General features: G+C 44.9%; 1 protein-coding gene across 1 annotated transcript in view; it reads right to left on the bottom strand.

Moving 5' to 3' along the window:
* a1cf (apobec1 complementation factor) overlaps positions 1-18,239 on the bottom strand; it is a 47,620-nt gene that overhangs the window by 10,671 nt on the left and 18,710 nt on the right. The window contains exons 5-10 of the mRNA XM_080205474.1: positions 15,875-16,113; positions 10,308-10,472; positions 6,936-7,033; positions 6,573-6,843; positions 2,400-2,617; positions 2,156-2,292 (exon numbers count right to left, since the gene is read on the bottom strand). Of these exons, the coding sequence (XP_080061600.1) occupies positions 2,156-2,292; positions 2,400-2,617; positions 6,573-6,843; positions 6,936-7,033; positions 10,308-10,472; positions 15,875-16,113 (1,128 nt within the window). The remainder of the gene's footprint in view (positions 1-2,155; positions 2,293-2,399; positions 2,618-6,572; positions 6,844-6,935; positions 7,034-10,307; positions 10,473-15,874; positions 16,114-18,239) is intronic.

Below are 18,239 nucleotides of genomic sequence, written 5' to 3'. Positions count from 1 at the left end.
CCCTGTACAATTGCAGACAAACACCCTTATTCCTATACTCAAATCTTCTTATAATGAAGGCTAGCAAACCATTTGCCTTCTTTACTGCCTGCTGTACCTGCGCGCTTATATTTTCAGTGACTGATACAAGAGGACACCAAGGTCTCGTTGAGTATCCACCTCTCACAACTTAGACCCATTCAAGTAATAATCTGTCTTCCTATTATTGCTACCAAATAACCATAATTTCCCCATTATGTACAAGGGTGCAATTGTACTGGATCAAAACTTTCTATTGAGAGTAAAACTCAAGTAACAAGTTCAAGTTACACTGCTGACTGTACCACGCACTGAACATTCTATGCACGCGCGTCCAAGTGTCTATTTGCCCTAGACGGTGACAACAAAAGAGAACATCTGCTAATCTGTTAATTTGAGATCAGTTCATTAAATCAAGTACTCTCTTAAAAGTGCCTGTTGAATGTGAACTGAATCGAAATGATACAGAAACATTGAAAAAAGCTCATTAAGTAATGCTTGAAGATTGCTTCAAAAAGGATGAATAGACTGAGTTGTCTTTCTTTCACATCATCTTCCATCTGAACTGTCTCTTTGGTGGTGGCTAAGATTTACTTTGCACTCAGTTTTTATATTAAGATAACACTAGTGAGACTAATAAAAACATTGAGAGTTGAGACACCAGAAGGGTTTAATTGTGTTTGCTTTGCGAAGTGTTTTGTACAAGCCTTAATTAGCTTTTCAATCTTTGAAACTGATCTTTCTTGAATACCAGGGCAAAAGAATTCTTGTTATCATCTCCATCAGACACAGTTGTTCTGTCATGTCCAGGTGATTTCTGATAGATGAGGGAATTAAGGGTTATGGGGAGAAAATGGGAAAGTGGAACTGATCCACTTCAGATCAGCCCTGATCTTATTGAATGGCGGGGCAGGTTCGAAGGGCTAGATGGCCTACTCCTGCTCCTATTTCTTATGTTCTTAGGTGTATAAAAAGCAGAAATAAATTCCCCATTTTGCAAATAGACCTCAAATCCAATGATATCAAAAAGAGTATTTCAGCTCAGACTGAAATCACAACAATGAGACATGCTGTCAAAGTTTTTCACCTTGCACTCATAAGGATAGATTTGCAAAAATTCCAAAGGATGCATAAATTTGAAAGATCCTCAGAAGGTGCAATGGACCATCATGGCAACTTTGCAAATGTGGTCTAGCACTACACTGGAGTTCAACTGAGGAGCTCTATGAAACTTTGTTCTTGAGCGCTACCAGCAGTGGTGTCAGCCATAAGCTCAATCTGAGCTTTCTCACACCCTTGAGTCAGAAGGGTATGAATTTAAGGCCTGCTCCAGGAAATTAAGCACATGATTGGGGCTGATATCTCAATGCAGGTACTGATGGATGCTGTATCATCGGAGATGCTGAGGGTGAACAGGGGAATTTTCCTGGTGTCGTGACCAATATTTCTCATCTCCCATCACTAAAAGCAGATTACATAAGAACATAAGAAACAGGAGCAGGAGTAGGCCATCTAGCCCTTCGAGCCTGCCCCGCCATTCAATAAGATCATGGCTGATCTGAAGTGGATCAGTTCCACTTTTCCGCTTTTTCCCCATAACCCTTAATTCCCCTGTCTATCAGAAACCTACCTACCCGTGACTTAAATATATTTAGCGAGGCAGCCTCCACCACTTCAACGGGCAGAGAATTCCAGAGATTCACCATCCTTTGAGTGAAGAAGTTCCTCCTCAACTCCGATCTAAACTGCACCCCCGCCCCCTTATCTTGAGGCTGTGCCCTCTAGTCCTACTGCCCTTTCTGAGCGGGAAGAATCTCTCTACTTCATCTAGATTATCTGGTCATTATCACCTTGTTTTTCGTACAGCCTTACTGTGCACAAATTGGCTGCTTTGTTTAATGCATCATGATAAAGATTATGGGTGGGATTTTCAGAAAGCCTGCCTGAGTTGAATGGATGTTTGCATGGTCCTCCCCTTGCCCGCTACAATACGCGTGGCAGGCGGGACAGGAAAACTCCCCCATACATTCCAGTTTAGTCTATAATTTTGCTGTTGTTGTCAGTAGCCTCAACACATGATCATTTACAGAAACATGAGCTATATAAATACAATGCAAAATTAAATGTTATAACCTACATGTTGGTGTACTGATTGGCAAGAGCAGGAATGGTGATCTTGTATACAAAGAGTTGTCTTTGATCAGGTCCAATCGCAGAGTGAAGCTGGTAAACTGGCTGTCCCCAGCTATTTTTTTGGCATATGTCCTCTAAGATCTGGATTGAAACATAATCACATTTTGTGCCCGTGTGAGCATCATTGAACAGATTTTAACATCTACAAAGCCTGGAAATCTTTTGGAGGAACACACGAAAGCTCCTACCTGAGACGGGTGCTTCATTCCTTGTGGTTTTAGGGTCACTGGGTTGGTTGGGGTGAGCTCCATCCCAGGCAAGAGGTCGTAAAGTTTCTCCTCTTGCCTCTTGTCTGCCTTCACGTGGTAACCTGCATAACCACGCCCAATACCCGTGTAAGCCAAATAACCTCGTCCTCCTAGCCCTCTAACTCCTGCAGCCCCTACAGGTACATTCATGTAAATTTCTAGGAATGCAAGAAGGCATCAAACTGAATCACCAGAAATCACCTTGATTCTCGTTTATAAATGAAAAGGCTGAACCTCAGTCACCAAGCTGGTTGAAAGATGGCATCCGCGCAACGAATAATCATCGAATCCCTACAGTGCAGAAGGGGGCCATTGGGCCCATCGGGTCTGCACCGACTCTCCAACAGGGCATCTCTCCCAGGCCAGCTCCTCTGCGCTATCCGCGTAACCCAACATATTTAACGCTCCTAACCTACATATCTTGGCACGCTAAGAGGCAATTTATCATGGCCAATCCACCCAACCCGCTCCGGGAGGAAACCCACACAGACACAGGGAGAATGTGCAAATTCCACACTGACAGTAACTTAAGCTGGGAATTGAACCCAGGCTCCCAGTGCTGTGAGGCAGCAGTGCTAACCACTGTGGCACATACAACTCCGGCATGTGGTATGCTCACACTGGTGAAATATTTCCCTAAATTGCAGCCCAGGGAGAGAACGACCATGATCCGTTATGTTTTTTTTACATCAGTTTCTTTAAATGTTGCAGATTAGAAACGGGGGTGGGGGGGGGGGGTCAGAGATCCTGGGGCAAGTTTTCATACCCCAGAAGGAGCTTTTAATCAGCCCATCAACTGCATGCGAAAATGACGCCAGTTCATTTCCAATGAGCTCATCTTTCAAATTGCTACTTACGTCTGAGGTTAAGCTTTATTTAAAACATGCACAGATTAAAGCTGATTCTGATTTGTCATTTCCGTATCGAATGCAAGGTACCTGATAGCAAAACACTGCAATTCAAAATAGGAGGCACTCTGATTGGATTTGCGATTCCTTTATGGAAATTTAGATTTTAATTTTGAATTCGTGAATAAAGAAATCAAAGTAGTTATGATTATTGATTGGAAACCATCCCCATTCCAAGTATGGCATGCTTTGAATGTATAACCACAAGACTATTCCTTCATGATGATAGTCGTTTGTCAAAATTAAGCTGGTCCCTTAATAAGACACCACACACATTCTAACAGGATTCACTAAGATGCAAAGCAAGAGAAAAGTTCTTTAGCTCAAGGTACTCCCGATGTTGATTATCCAAATGGCAAATATCCCACTTTCTGGGTGGGATTTTCCAGTCACGCTCACCCCCAAAGCTGGAAAATCCCACCCGAGGTTAATGGTCTTTGCACGGTCTGTGTCCCGCCCGCTACAATTCTCGTGGTGGGTGGGACAGCAAACTTCCACTCTCTGAGTTTTAGGTGACATATAGATATTTCAAACCATTTCATTAGTCAGGATCATGTTCAAATGCCTTCAATTTTAAAATAAAATATATAAATTCACACACCGAAGATTAAAAACCTGCAAAAATTTAAAATCTCGCAGTTTTACTGCAACAACTGAACTGTTTCTCGACACTATTTTTTCCATCATTGATTTTGTGCAGACTCAAATCTGTAACACATTTGGTTTGTCTTGAATAGAAATGAAAAATAGATGGCTCCCGTTAGCAGTAATGGTTTAGGAACTGCATCCACTTGAGCATAAAATTGGGAAATAATTGTATTTCAAATATTTCTTTTCTCTCAGTGAGATGGCTGAATGCTGCACTGATACACCAATGACCTGTGTTACTGGGTGAACATGGTCGCCCACACACTAGGCAGCATTTTGCTTTCTGAGTCCCGATTATGCTGTTGGAATGAATCACAGGTCAAGAACCATCAAATGCCGGAAGTGGGACCCCAAGGGAGATTCTAGAGGAGCTAGACAATTAAGTGGCCTCCTTTGTGTCCCATAAAGAGAGCGGCATGGTGGCACATTGGTTAGCACTGCCGTCTCATAGCGTCAGAGACCCGAGTTCAATTCCGGCCTTGGGTCACTGTGTGGAGCCTGCACGTTCTCCCCATGTCAACATGGGTTTCCTCTGGGTGCTCCAGTTTCCTCCCACACTCCAAAGATGTCTTGGATTCATGTGCATGTTAGGTTGATTGGCAATTCTAAATTGTCCCGAGTGTCGGGGGATAAAAGAGGGTAAATATGTGGGGATAGGGCTTGGATGGGATTGTTGTCAGTGCAGCCTTGATGGGCTGAATGGCCTCCTTCTGCACTGCAGATTCTAAAGGACTGCAACTAGAGCCCCGAGGCTGCAAGGTCAATCGGAGATCCTCCAACCCGGAGGTTTGGCAGCTCTACGCTCAGAGGTGGGAAGTGCCGATATCGATTGGGGAATGAGATGGCAGGGTCAGGGGAGTGAAGGATCATAGAATCCCTACAGTGCAGAAGGAGGCCACTGACAACAATCCCACCCAGACTCTATTCCTGTATTCCCACACATTTACCCTGCTATCCCCTGACAATTTAACATGGCCAATCCACTCAATCCACTTATCTTTGGATTACGAGAGGAAACTGGAGCACCTGGAGGAAAGCCACGCAGATACGGGGGAGAAGGTACAAACTCCACACAGACAGTCACCCAAGGCCAGATTCAAACCCATGTTTTTGGTGCTGAGAGGCAGCAGTGCTAACCACTGCCCTTTGGTGAATGAGATGGGGTGCAGGGGTTAGATTGGACAATGGAATGGTGGGAGATCTCAAGATGAAGAAATTCCAAAGTTTACAGATTAAAAAGTGACCTCAGCTGCCAGACTGTCACTGTGGAGAGGGAACCCGGCCAGTCTACAGTCACAGCGTGGCCCTCCAGGCCTGAGGAGTGGTTGTGAAACATAGAAGATGGGAGCAGGGGGAGGCCATTTGGCCCTTCGAGCCTGCTCCGCCATTCGTTACAATCATGCCTGATCATCCAACTCAATAGCCTAATCCTGCTTTCTCCCCATAACCTTCGATCCCATTTGTCCCAAGTGTTTATATTCAGCTGCCTCTTGAATAAATTCAAGTACATTCAACTATTTTCTGTGGTAATGAATTCCACAGGTTCACCACTCTCTGGGTGAAGAAATGTCTCCTCATCTCTGTCCTAAATGGTCTACCCTGAATCCTCATACTGTGACCCCTGGTTTTGGACTCCCCCACCATCAGGAATATCCTCCCTGCATCTACCCTGTCTAGTCCTGTTAGAATTTTATAAATCTCTTTGAGATCCCCCTCTCGTTCACCTGAACTCCAGCAAAAACAATCCAAATCTAGTCAATGAAATTAAATTTAATGAGATATCTCATGGTTCTCTTGATGGGGAGCTCAGCTTGCACTGGTTATGGTCCTGAGGCACCAGATTTATATCAAAAATACAAGCAGATTTGTACTCTTCGTATTCCACCATTTTCCAGTCCCATTTTCACATCATGTGTATACACACACTGACCATGTTGATGTTAATGCTTTCCTGGGGCGTGATCTTACCGGCTCTTCACCCGCGCTCCCACTGCAGCAAGGTCAGGGACCCTTCACCCACATTCCCGCTGCAGCAAGGTCGGAGAACTTGGAAGGCAGCCAAACCTCCATTCACTGTGGCGGGATGGGAATGTCCCACCGGCGTGAACGGTGGTGGGATTCTGGCCCCGGTCTTTCAACTGCCAAAATAACTTAACATTATGGGGGAGTGGTTTTAAGACCTTAATCTAGTTCAGTGATGTTACCATTTGACGCATTAAATTTGCCTGAACGTCTACTGCAATCTGATTGATCCACTGGTTTTTTTTTTGAGTCAGAGATCTCCAAATAACAGATCCGTCAATGTTTGTGTGACCTTCGTGCTTTGCTTTATTTCTAATCAATAGGAGGCAGCAACAGTATTTCGGAATTATAAGACTGATGCTACATCCTAATCGTAATTCTTAAATTCTGTCATCGATCCCATTTTCTTTTCCGATTTGAAGGAAGGAATTCCTAAGCTGTTCGTGACTTATTGAGGCACCAGCTTTGAACATTTACAATCAACGCTTGCGATTTCTGCTATTATTGTGGGATAGATGCAGAAAGATGGAATTACCTCTCACGGAAGGAGTCCGTATCATCCCCCTGGCACTGAGATGGCCCTTATTTGGGAAACGCAGGTTTGGAATAGCAGCGTAGGCTTGGGGTGCATAGAAAACGGGGGCCCCTAGGTAGGCAGCTGCAGGATCATACACCTGTCCTAAGGTGTAGGTATATTCCCCTTGCAGCAACGCCCCTCGGCCGCCTGTGCCTCGGGTGTAACGCACGTAGCTGTCCTTATCCACAGGCTTGGCCAACGTGACCTCAATTGGAGAACCATCCAACACCTTCAGGATTGCACAGAAAGTATGTGTTATCATCATTATCTTCCAATGCATAACTCACGGTTTGCCTTGGGTATTAGAAATTCCAGTAATACCTTTCCGTTCATCCTGTTCATGGCATTAATCGCATCCTCGCGGGTAACAAAGTGAACAAATGCATAATCTCGGATTTTCTTGACTCTTTCAACTGTGCCTGAAAGTAACACATTTGAGCCAAGTTCATGTACATGGAAACAGCCGTCTTATCCAACAATATCTGAAGTCCCAATAGTGATAAAACTCCTCAATTGTTTGTGCTATTCCAATCAATTCTGACAGACTGCACTGATCTCTACGTGGAATCTCCATACAGGATAGGAATCACAAACCCGTGACACTGTGTAACATCTCATAGCTCCCTATCATGCAATGTTCAAATGTACAATCACACCAATTCAAAACATCACTTTTTTAAAGTCTCATGATGACGGAAAATATAAAGTTCTTTCATGGAATTAATTTGCCCTGTCCACGATGAACTCCTGGGAAGAATGTAACAAAATAGACTCTTGCTCCCATGTGTCCTCCTCAGTCATGCTGTAACACTCCATCGTCCCCTCCCCATCCTCTGCAGCAACACCACCCCCCCCCCCACCCCTCCTCCCCCAGATCAGCGCCAGCTGACATGTCATCTCTTGGGAGGGAAACAAGTTCAGGTTAAAAATCCGGATTATTGAAACACTGGGTCAATTCAGGGGACACAAATTCTCAGGCATGACAATGTTCATGGAATGTTGGGATTTACCTCAGGTAGGCTGGAATACAAAGGGGTAGAAGTTATGTTATAGCTGTTTGTTACAGCACTGATTAAATCTGATCTGAAATACCACATTCAATCCTGAACACAATACTTCAGCAGGAATGTATTTGTAGGACCGAGCCTCTTTCGGGGTGAAGTTTCAAATGTGTTCGTCTAAAATTTTGGAAGTGGAGAGTGTTGGATCCCAGGTCCCAGCCCCCAAATGGAGCTGGTATCCTATGAGGTGGAGGTACTGGATAGAATCTAAAAAAAACATATGTGGATCATTTGAGAAGATGGGAGTGACTTTAAGAACCAGAGGAGCAGTTCACTCTGATAATACCTGCCAGTAATGTGACTGTTAGACAAGGAGCTGAGAAGGTGAATCTGCCGGAAGAATTTGATTTGATTTATTGTCACATGTATTAGCATACAGTGAAAAGCATTGTTTCTACTTCGCTATACAGACAAAGCATGCCATTCACAGAGGAAAGGAGAGAGTGCAGAACGTAGTGTTGCAGTCATAGCTAGGGTGTAGAGAAAGATCAACCTAATGCAAGGTAGGTCCATTCACATACTAATGGCAGCAGGGAAGAAACTGTTCTTGAGTCGTGACCTCAGACTTTTGTATCTTTACCCCAAAGAAAGAAGGTGCTTTGGGGTAAAGATACCCCAAAGAAAGAAGGTGCTTTGGGGTAAAGATACCCCAAAGGTGCGTGGAGTTCTCAATTATGCTGGCTGCTTTTCTGAGGAAGTGTAGACGGAGTCAATGGATGAGAGGCTGGTTTGCATGATGGATTGGACTATATTCCCAATCTTTTGTAGTTTCTTGCTTTCTTGGGCAGAGCAGGAGCCATACCAAGCTGTGATACAACCAGAAAGAATGCTTTCTATGGTGCATCTGTAAAAGTTGGTGAGAGTCGTGGCTGACATGCCAAATTTCCTTAGTTTTCTGAGGAAGTAAAAGTGTTGATAGGCTTTCCTAACTATAGTGTCAGCATGGGGGAACAGGTTGTTGGTGATTTGGACACCTAAAAACTTGAAGCTCTCGACCATTTCTATTTCATTCGCATTGATGTAGACAGGGGCATGTTTTCCGTTACGCTTCCTGAAGTCGATGACGATCTCTTTCATTTTGTTGACACTGAGGGACAGATTATTGTTGCCGCACAGTTCACCAGATTCTCTATCTCATTCCTGTGCTCTGTCCCATCATTGTTTGAGATCCGAACCACTACGATAGCGTCATCAACAAACTTGAAAATCAAGTTGGAGAGGAATTTGGCCACACAGTCATCGAAGGGCCAAGTCCTATTCGAGAGGAAACTGATGAAATAATGAGTACTGATGCACCTTTGTAAGAAGAAAGTCAGGTTTCTAAGAATCTACATGGGACTCCCTCCATTGTTGAGAGACGACCTGTTGAGCTACATTACTCCCAGCAGAAGAGAAAGTCACCTGATAGACTGAACTTATAATAAATTGTGTTAAAATTTTTAGTTTTGCTGTTACTTTGTAAATACATTAACTTTTTATAGCATGTTATAGTAAGGGACTTAAGGCGGGAGGGATGTAGTAGTGAGCCCATTTGAGGGGTGAGGTTTCAATGTCAAGTGACCCCATCAGTCGAAGAGCAGGAATCCCAGAACTGAGTGTGGGCTTTCCTGGGCAGATTCCCAATCTCGGAATTGGAGAAGTCGGGAGCACACGAGCACTCTGTACACAGGAGTAATTGTCTTAATAAATAGCTTGTTGTTCTTCAAACCTGGTGGTTGCCAGTCACTGAGATACTACAATATTGTTCTCACTGGGTTGCAGTGCAGACGCCCCAGAATGACACTGAGGCTAAAAGTGTTGAACCATGTGGATGGGTTACATAGACTGAGGTGCATCCCCTTGAATCCCCTTCTTCATTCTTGGGTTGTCAGGGGTTGGGTTCAGAATGCGAGCCTTCTTGAGCTGCTGCAGTTCATCTGGTGTAGGTGAACCCATGGTGCTGTTAGGGAGGGAGTTACATAGGTACGTAGGAATTAGGAGCAGAAGTAGCTCCTTCAGCCTGCTCTGCCATTCAATCAGATTATGGCTGATCTCTCCCTGGTTTCAAATCCACCTCCCCTGGATTTTGACCCAGTTACAATGAAGGAAAGGTAACACAATTCCAAGGCAGGATGTTGTGTAACTTGGAGGAGAATTTGCAAGTGGTGATATTATTATGCATTTGCTGCCTTTGTCCTTCTAGATGATAGATAAGAGGTGTTGTGAAAGAAGCCTTTTCAAGCCAAGTGCATTGTTGATCGTACACACGAAATTAAGGTGTGGTCAGTTTCGGGTATTAAAGTTGATCATGGCAGTTGATAGGGTAGATGGAAAAACTATTTTCTCCAGATGAGTCCATAACAGGGGATCATATTCTTAAAATAAGAGTTAGATTATTCAGGGGCATTGCCAGAAAGCACATCATCGTAAAGAGTGTACTGACAGCCTGGAATTCTCCCCAGAAAAACTGCTGAAGATACACCAATTAAAAAGATCAAGATTGTGATATTTTAAGATTTGTGCTACATTGTACCAAGTGCTCCCCTCATCATAGTTAGCTCAGGCATTCTTAAAATATAAATGAAAAATGTTATAATCCGATTAATTCCCCCCAAATAACACAGTGCTAATGTTTGGATTGTGCTGTATTTACCTGGTTTGATGCTATTAAATTCTTTTTCGATCGTTTCTTCACTGGTTGGTAGCATAAGATTACGTACATATAAAATTTTGACAGATGACATTGTTTCCTCATCAACTTCGACCTCTGGCTCAGCCCAGTCCACTGCTATCGGATGTCCCCATAACTGAATCCTTCCTGCATCGGAAAGGCAGAATGTGTCATTTGCTAATTTCTCCATTAAATGGTAAAACAGGACTGAGAGGTCTAAAAGTGGTGTGAGCTAGTTACCAGTTTGTGTTGTGTGATTCGGTACTTGAAAATAGATTGGTTATTATCTATAATAACCAAATAAGCTTTGGTTATTATAGATCTACCCAACTCACCCTCTACTTTTTAACAATTTTTTTTGCTCCTTTTTAAAGTTACAAAGCCAATGCTCAGTGTGGACCGGCCAATCCACAATCCATCTCTTTGCTCCAAAATATCAAATTCAAATTCAAATTCAAATTGAATCACCAACATCATCTTGGCTTCACTCCTGACAGGTAAGTATCTGCATAGCAACCTGGAATTCAAATTACATTGGATTACTTAAAATGTACAGCACAGAAACAGGCTATGTGCCCCAACCAGTCCATGTTGGTGTTTATGCTCCACTCAAACCTCCCCTTATCTTTCCTGATTTTTCCCTATCTCCATCCCATTTCGCTTATACCCTTACCTTGTTTCCCATTAAATGCAATGATGCCGTTTGCTTCAGCCATTCCCTGAGGTAGTGAGTCCCGCAGTCTCACCATTCTCTGGGTAAAGAAGCTTTCATCTGAATTCCCTATTGGATTTCTCGGTGACTATCTTATACTGAAGACCTCAATGCTAGTTATCCTCTGCCCCACAAGAGGGAACATTCCCTCTGTATCCACTCTCCCAAAAACGCTAATGATTGTAAAATATGTGTGTGCCAAAAGGATTATGGATGGAATTTTACGTCCTCCTGAAACTGGGTGGCGTGGTAGCGCAGTGGTTAGCACTGCTGCTACACAGCTCCAGAGTCCTGGATTCAATTCCCGGCTAGAGTCCTGGATTCAATTCTCGGCTCGAGTCACTGTCTGTGTGGAGTTTGCACATTCTCCTCGTGTCTGCGTGGGTTTCCTCCGGGTACTCTGGTTTCCTCCCACAGTCCAAAGGTGTGCGGGTTAGGTTGATTGGCCATGCTAAGAAATTGCCCCTTAGTGTCCGGGGATGCGTAGGGAGAGGGATTAGTGGGTATAATATTTGGGAATATGAGGGTAGGGCCTGGGTGGGATTGTGTTCGGTGCAGACTTGGTGGGCCGAAGGGCCTCTTTCTGCACTGTAGGGTTCTATGTTCAATGCTCTATGTAAAATCCTGCCCGAGATCAATCGATCTTTCTACTGTCCGCTCCCCGCCCACTCTGATTCCCGTGGCAGGCGGGGTGGTAAAATTTCAATCAAAGAATCTGAATTCTGAATCCAGTTACCTTTTATTACACAATATTTATAGTGCAGAAACAAGCTATTCTTCCCAGCTGAGCCAATGCCAGTGTTGGGAGTTCCATATCAACCATCTCCCACACTGCTTCATCTAACTCGGTCAGAATATTCTTCTATTTCTTTTTACATTATGCAATTTTCTAACTTTTCCTCAAAATACTATTCGCCTCATCCACTCCCCATGGTAGTGAACTCCAAATTCTCACCTCTTTGTAGAGGCAGGGCCTCTGAATTTCCTCCAGAAATCATCATAGAAACCCCACAGTACAGAAATAGGCCATTCGGCCCATCGAGTCTGCACCCTCCACAATCCCACCCAGGACCTACCCCCGTGTCCGTACATATTTTACCCACTAATCCTCTAACCTATGCACCCACGGTCAATTTAGCATGGCCAATCAACCTAACCTGCACATCTTCGGACTGTGGGAGGAAACCGGAGGAAACCCACGCAGACACGAGGAGAACGTGCAAACTCCACACAGACGGTGACCCGAGCCGGGAATCGAACCCAGGTCCCTGGAGCTGTGAAGCAGCAGTGCTAACCACTGTGCTACCGTGCCGCCCTCGTGAGCGGTTATCTTATCTTTATGGTCCCTACGGATTCCTCCATGAATGGGAACACACCTTTTCTCTGCCCAACCCGTCTTTTGGCTGGAATTTGGTACCAGGTAAAGAGGATCTTCAGACAGCCAGCAACATTGCTGTTGTCAAGCACAGGTTGAGATCAAGTCAGCTCCTTTAAGTGCAAAATAATTTAAAGGGCCCACACAGTTACATGGAAAGGCTGCAGACAACAAAGAAACTTAAGGGGATTGTTAGTATCATGAATGGCAGCTCACTTTGGAAGCCTGTTGTGGAAATGTGTACACTCTCTTTCATGATTTACACCAATTTGCAGGGCTAAAGTAAAGTTTATTTATTAGTCTCACAAGTCAGGCTCACATTAACACTGCAATGAAGTTACTGTGAAATTCCCCTAGTTGCCACACTCCTGCGCCTGTTTGGGTCAATGGACCTAACCAGCACTTCTTTCAGGCTGTGGGAGGAAACTGGAGCACCCGGAGGAAACCCACGCAGACACGGGGGGAATGTGCAAACTCCACACAGACAGTGACCCAAGCCAGGAATCAAATCCCTGGCGCTGTGAGGCAGCGGTGATAACCACTGCGCCGCCTGGACTATCAAATATGAGTGACACTTTGCAAAGAGTCAGCACAGATGTGATGGGTCAAATGGCCTTCCTGACTGCACGTTTTTCCGAAGTTTTCAAGAACCAGTGGCTGGGTCACCACAGGATAACCGTACCAGGCTCCTTTCCAAGAAATACGAGCCCCCTCTGTCGGGATGACCTTATTCCAGTAATTCCTGTCCCTTATAAAGAAAAGGGACCTCTCCCTGGATCGAGAAGTCATTTAACTAACTTGACACAGTAGCATTAGCCTTGCCACGATGCAGTTTCTGATTTGTACCAAGCTCTTCAGTGTAATTCCTCTACAGAGTCAAATGTTCCCTCCTGGGGATTTGAGTTTAAGTATTTAGATATGGGGTTGTTGCCGAGTGTTGCCTCAAAGCCATTTACATTTTGCCTTCTGGGAGAAATGATCTGTATGTGCTTGTTACCAAATATTCACCAAATTCACTCCAGGCACGGTAGCAGAGTGGTTAGTGCTGTTGCCGAGTGGTTGTGGGAAGCACCTTCTGGAACCACTGCAGGCCATGTGGTATCATTCCGAATAATTTGACCCAACCCTAAACGTGGGCTAAAGCTGATCTTGAATTGAAAACGTTAAATTGCAATAATGACCTCATTAAGATCCCGCTGGATGGCCAGGATGTTATTCAAAACGGCACTGCAGCGGTGGCACAGTGGTTAGCACTGCTGCCTCACAGCGCCAGGGACCCGAGTTCAATTCTGGCCTTGGGTGACTGTATGGATAATGCATGTTCTCCCTGTGTCTGCGCAGGTTTCTTCCGGGTGTTCCTGTTTCCTCCCGCACTCCAAAGATGTGCAGCTAAGGTGGATTAGCCGTGGTAAATGCGTGGATTAGAGGTAAGAGCCTGGGTGGGATGCACTTTTGGAAAGTGGATGCGGACTTGATGGGCCAAATGGCCTCCTTCTGCAGCGTACGGTTCCTATGGGATTCAATGATTCTGAGATATGAGTTTATCCAGGCAGTATAAACAGAGACTATCTTGTAGGAAGCCAACTTTGGGGCTGCGATAGCATAAAGTTTTATATAAATAACCTAGCCTTGTTTAGGTTAGCGGTGAGCTACATATGCAATACTCTGTATCATTGCACTGCTTTCTAAAGGATGTTGGTGCATTGGAGATAAGTCAGACAAGAGTGACATTAGTAATTGCAGGACTTGGTTTTGAGGAGAGGTTGGCAGAATTGACATGTATTAATTCAAGACTGAATGAACTTTATAGTCAGGCTTTTCACATACTGAGAGGCAGGCTTGAATCAGATGTAAACAGACAATTTCCTTTATAAACACACCACTAGTGAAGAAGGGTTTAAAATTAATTAAAAGGAGAGAAACTCACAACCTTAGGTTTTTCATTTTACAGTGTTAAGACCTCTCAGTTTTGCACTGTGATCTTCTGTGCCCCAGACTGCACTGAACTAGCCCTCCCTGCCCAGTACGCTACAGTGCAGACCCATTTGGTATCTCCCATTCTCAGTGAAATTAAGCCAAAAGCTGGCACTGGCTCAGGCCTCAGACTGGCTTAGATTGGCATCATCATTGCTTGGCTGGATGTACTCGTACTCAGCAACTGGGTGAGAATCAAACTGAGCAAGACACTGCTCTAAAGAAAGCATCTCCCGCCTACTCTTGGCAGCTGGATGACATTTTTATTTTATTAATTTGTGGGACATGGGCGTTGCTGGCTAGCCAGCATTCATTGCCCATCCCTAATTATTCAAGGGCTGTTGAGAGTCCAGACCAGGTAAGGATAGAAAATCTTTTTTCCTAAAGGGCATTAATGAACAACAATGATTTCACGGTCGTCAGTAGATTCTTAATTCCAGATGCTTTGTTTATTGAATTCAAATTCCACCATTTGCCGTGGCGAGATTCGAACCCAGGACCCCGGAACATGAGCTGAGTTTCTGGATTAATAGTCTAGCGATAATACCACTCGGCCATCGATTCCCCCACATGCCGAACTTAACCCCTCCCCTCCTTTTACTGCCACTGCTGCACTTTGCACCTGGAACGGTCAGGAAAAGCAGACAGAGTTGCTGATAACTAGGGAGGATTGGTGGCTTTTGACCACTCACCAGGTTCATGTAAACTGCAGCGAAGGGCTTTGAAAAGATTTTGCCAATGGGGAAGGCCGTGACTTTCCGTGTGCTGCCAGAGAAGCATTGTGTGACAATCAGGAGTGAGAGCCTTGGTCAGAAGACTTCCTCCTCCCTATCCAGAGACTAAAGCAATCCCATTGCTGTTCCATTGCTAATCTGGCTATATTCGGCTGGCTGTTAAGTGTTCTGACGTTCATACATTACCACTAAAACCCTTAAACTGTGCATATCTTTAAATCCCATAATAGATGTACACAAAAACTTCGACTTTTAACAATATATTCAATTTTCAAAATGACTCCGCAATAAAGAATCCCTACGTTACAGGAGGGGCCAATTCGGCCCACTGAGTCTGCAGTGACCACAATCTCACCCACCCCCTCCATCCCCGTAACCCTGCTAGCTCCCCCACTCCAAGTGGCAATGGCCAATCACTCTAACCCGCACATTGTTGGACTGTGGGAGGAAACCAGATCACCCAGAGAAAACCCATGCAAACATGGGGAGAACGTGCAGGCTCCACAAAGACTATGACCCAACACAGGTCCCTGGCGCTGTGAGGCAGCAGTGCTAACCACTGTGCCACCCCAATAACGATATCAGTTCCTAGTGAGCCAAACAAAATGAAAATCTATATACTTGGCAGCTAATTTAGCTCAGTGAGATTATCACACTGTATATGTACATGAACATTAATGTGAGATCACGGGATAGGGCTCGGCTTATCTTTCAACTGCTCTTTGCAAAAACATGCCACAAGAAAGCTTCAAACCTGGTAACAATTTGCGCCTTGCCATTGCCGCAGCTCGATGGCTGTCATATTCCACAAAGGCGAACCCTCGATTTTTGGTTTTGTCTGCTGCGCTGGGGTAGACAATCACATCAACCACCCCTTCCGTAACCTTCTTCATCTCAGCCAAAATTTCATCCCTTCGCTTTGTCTTAGGAATCCCGCCAACAAACAGCCGGCAATTGTCCACGCTGGCGCACACACCCAAGAGCCGGCCGTTCCTGCAGGGAAAGCAGAGACCTGGGTTACGGATCACCGAATAAATATCCTTCCAGGGATCTCATATCACCGAAGGGTGACATTCAGCCCACGGTGCTGCCTTTGGCTCCTTCGAAGAGTTAATCCAATTAACTCCACTCCCTTGCTCTTTCATCACAGTCCTGAACCTTTTCCCCTTCAAATAAAAATCCAATTCCCTTCTGGAAGTTTCTGTTGAATGTGTGTCCTGTCAGGCAGACCATTCCAAATCACGACAGGGAAAAAAAATTCTCCTCAGCTCCCGTCTGATCCTTTTATCGATTATCTTAAATCAATGTCCTCTGGTAACCCACACAGCTGCCAGTGGAATAGTTTCTATTCTTAGCCTGGGATATCTTTATTTTGACTTTTCCCTCCAGCTTATTCACAGCGTGTCTGTATTTACAATTTTTTAAAAAGGTTCTTCTACATGAGAGGAAACTCATTGAAATTTTCCACAGTGAGAACCCAGTGCTCCAGACACTTGCAATCGACAATGGTAAAGGTTTACAAGATTATGAGGGCCATGGACAGCGTGGGTAAGAAGCAGCTGATCCCCTTAGTTGGAGGGTCAGTCACGAGGGGACATGGGTTCAAGGTGGGGGGCAGGAGCTTTAAGGGGAAATGTGAGGAAAAACCGTTTTACTCAGAGTGGTGACACTCTGGAATGCACTGCCCGGGAGGGTAGTAGGGGCAAGTTGCCTCACATCTTTTAAAAAGTAAAAAGATGAGCACTTAACACATCGTAACATTCAAGGCTATGGGCCAAGTGCTGGCAGATGGGATTAAAGCGTATTTATTTATTAGTCACAAGTAGGCTTACATTAACACTGCAATGAAGTTACTGTGAAAATCCCCTAGTTGTCACACTCCAGCACCTGTTCAGGTACACTGAAGGAGAATTTAGCATGGCCGATGTACCTAACCTGCACGTCTTTTGGACTGTGGGAGGAAACCCACGCAGGCACGGGGAGAACTTGCAGGCTCTACACAGACAGTAGCCCGAGGTAGGAATTGAACCTGGGGCCCTGGCACTGTGCCACAGCAGTGCTAACCACTGTGCCACCGATTAGGTGGGAGTTCCAGTGTTTCTCGTGCGTCAGTGCAGATGGGCCGAAGGGCCTCTTGTGCACCGTATGATTCTATGAAAAGTGACACAGAATTATTGGAAGAATTTCAACAGATTAATTTGCTCACCCAACGCAGTCCTGATACTTGGATAGAAGTTGGATAATTAACCCTTTAGTTTCCCCTCTTGACGTTAGTTGGCATTCTTCAGACCACGGTGTCAGTCAATAATGCCAGCAGGAAAGTATTACTTACATTCAACTAAATTTAAGTTCATGCATGCATTTAAACGAATATCAAATTCAGCTTCTGGTTTACAAAATGCTTTTGCTGGTAAACATGACACTGGCTTCACAACTAAGAGACCAGCTGGGATGAGCATCTATTAATGTTTTTGGGCTGTCAGAATATTTGTACAAGGATCTAGTATTTAAAACATTCCGGGAAGGGAAGTGAGTGTAATCGGGTGTGGGTCAGGGGATTAAATGAATAAAGTGTTCCCAGTGTGGAGGGAAGTTGGCTCCAACCCACTGGCTTTTTCTCTCATTGAAGCAGGATAACCCACACCCAGGCAGTGGGTTAAATATGTTAATGTGGAGGAGAGCCTTGCATTTAAGCTGCTTTGCTCATTCAACGATCCTGGGCCTGGTCAACAAACCCAGCAGCCCCATGGAGGTGAGCTCAGCCTTACAGGTGGGAAAAGTTCAGTGCTTCCTCCCAAACCATGCAAGCTCTCCATCATCAGAATCCCATCATCCAACCCACGTTACATTCCCATTGTTCAGGGTTGGAAACCCTTCGTGACTGGGCATCCCCCCTCCCACCCCCGCTCACCGCAGCCAGGGTTGGGATTTGGAGCATCCCCCCGTTGTTCCTGCAGCTTCCTGTGGCATGCTCCACTTTTGACTGGTCGCTCAGTCTGTCAATCATGTTGACTTCCTGGTGAAGTATTGCCAGGGCCAAACGCCCTAGGTTATGGAGTTAAAATTCCCTGTGCGGGAAGGCCCATGCTTCCAGCTTTTCCACATGCTACTGGAGCAAC

Source organism: Carcharhinus amblyrhynchos, chromosome 17, assembly GCF_965287045.1.
Source record: "Carcharhinus amblyrhynchos chromosome 17, sCarAmb.v2.hapA, whole genome shotgun sequence".
NCBI classification, from domain to species: Eukaryota; Metazoa; Chordata; class Chondrichthyes; order Carcharhiniformes; family Carcharhinidae; genus Carcharhinus; species Carcharhinus amblyrhynchos.
The sequence above is the reverse complement of the archived record's forward strand: the minus strand, read 5'-3'. Positions and strand labels throughout refer to the sequence as shown.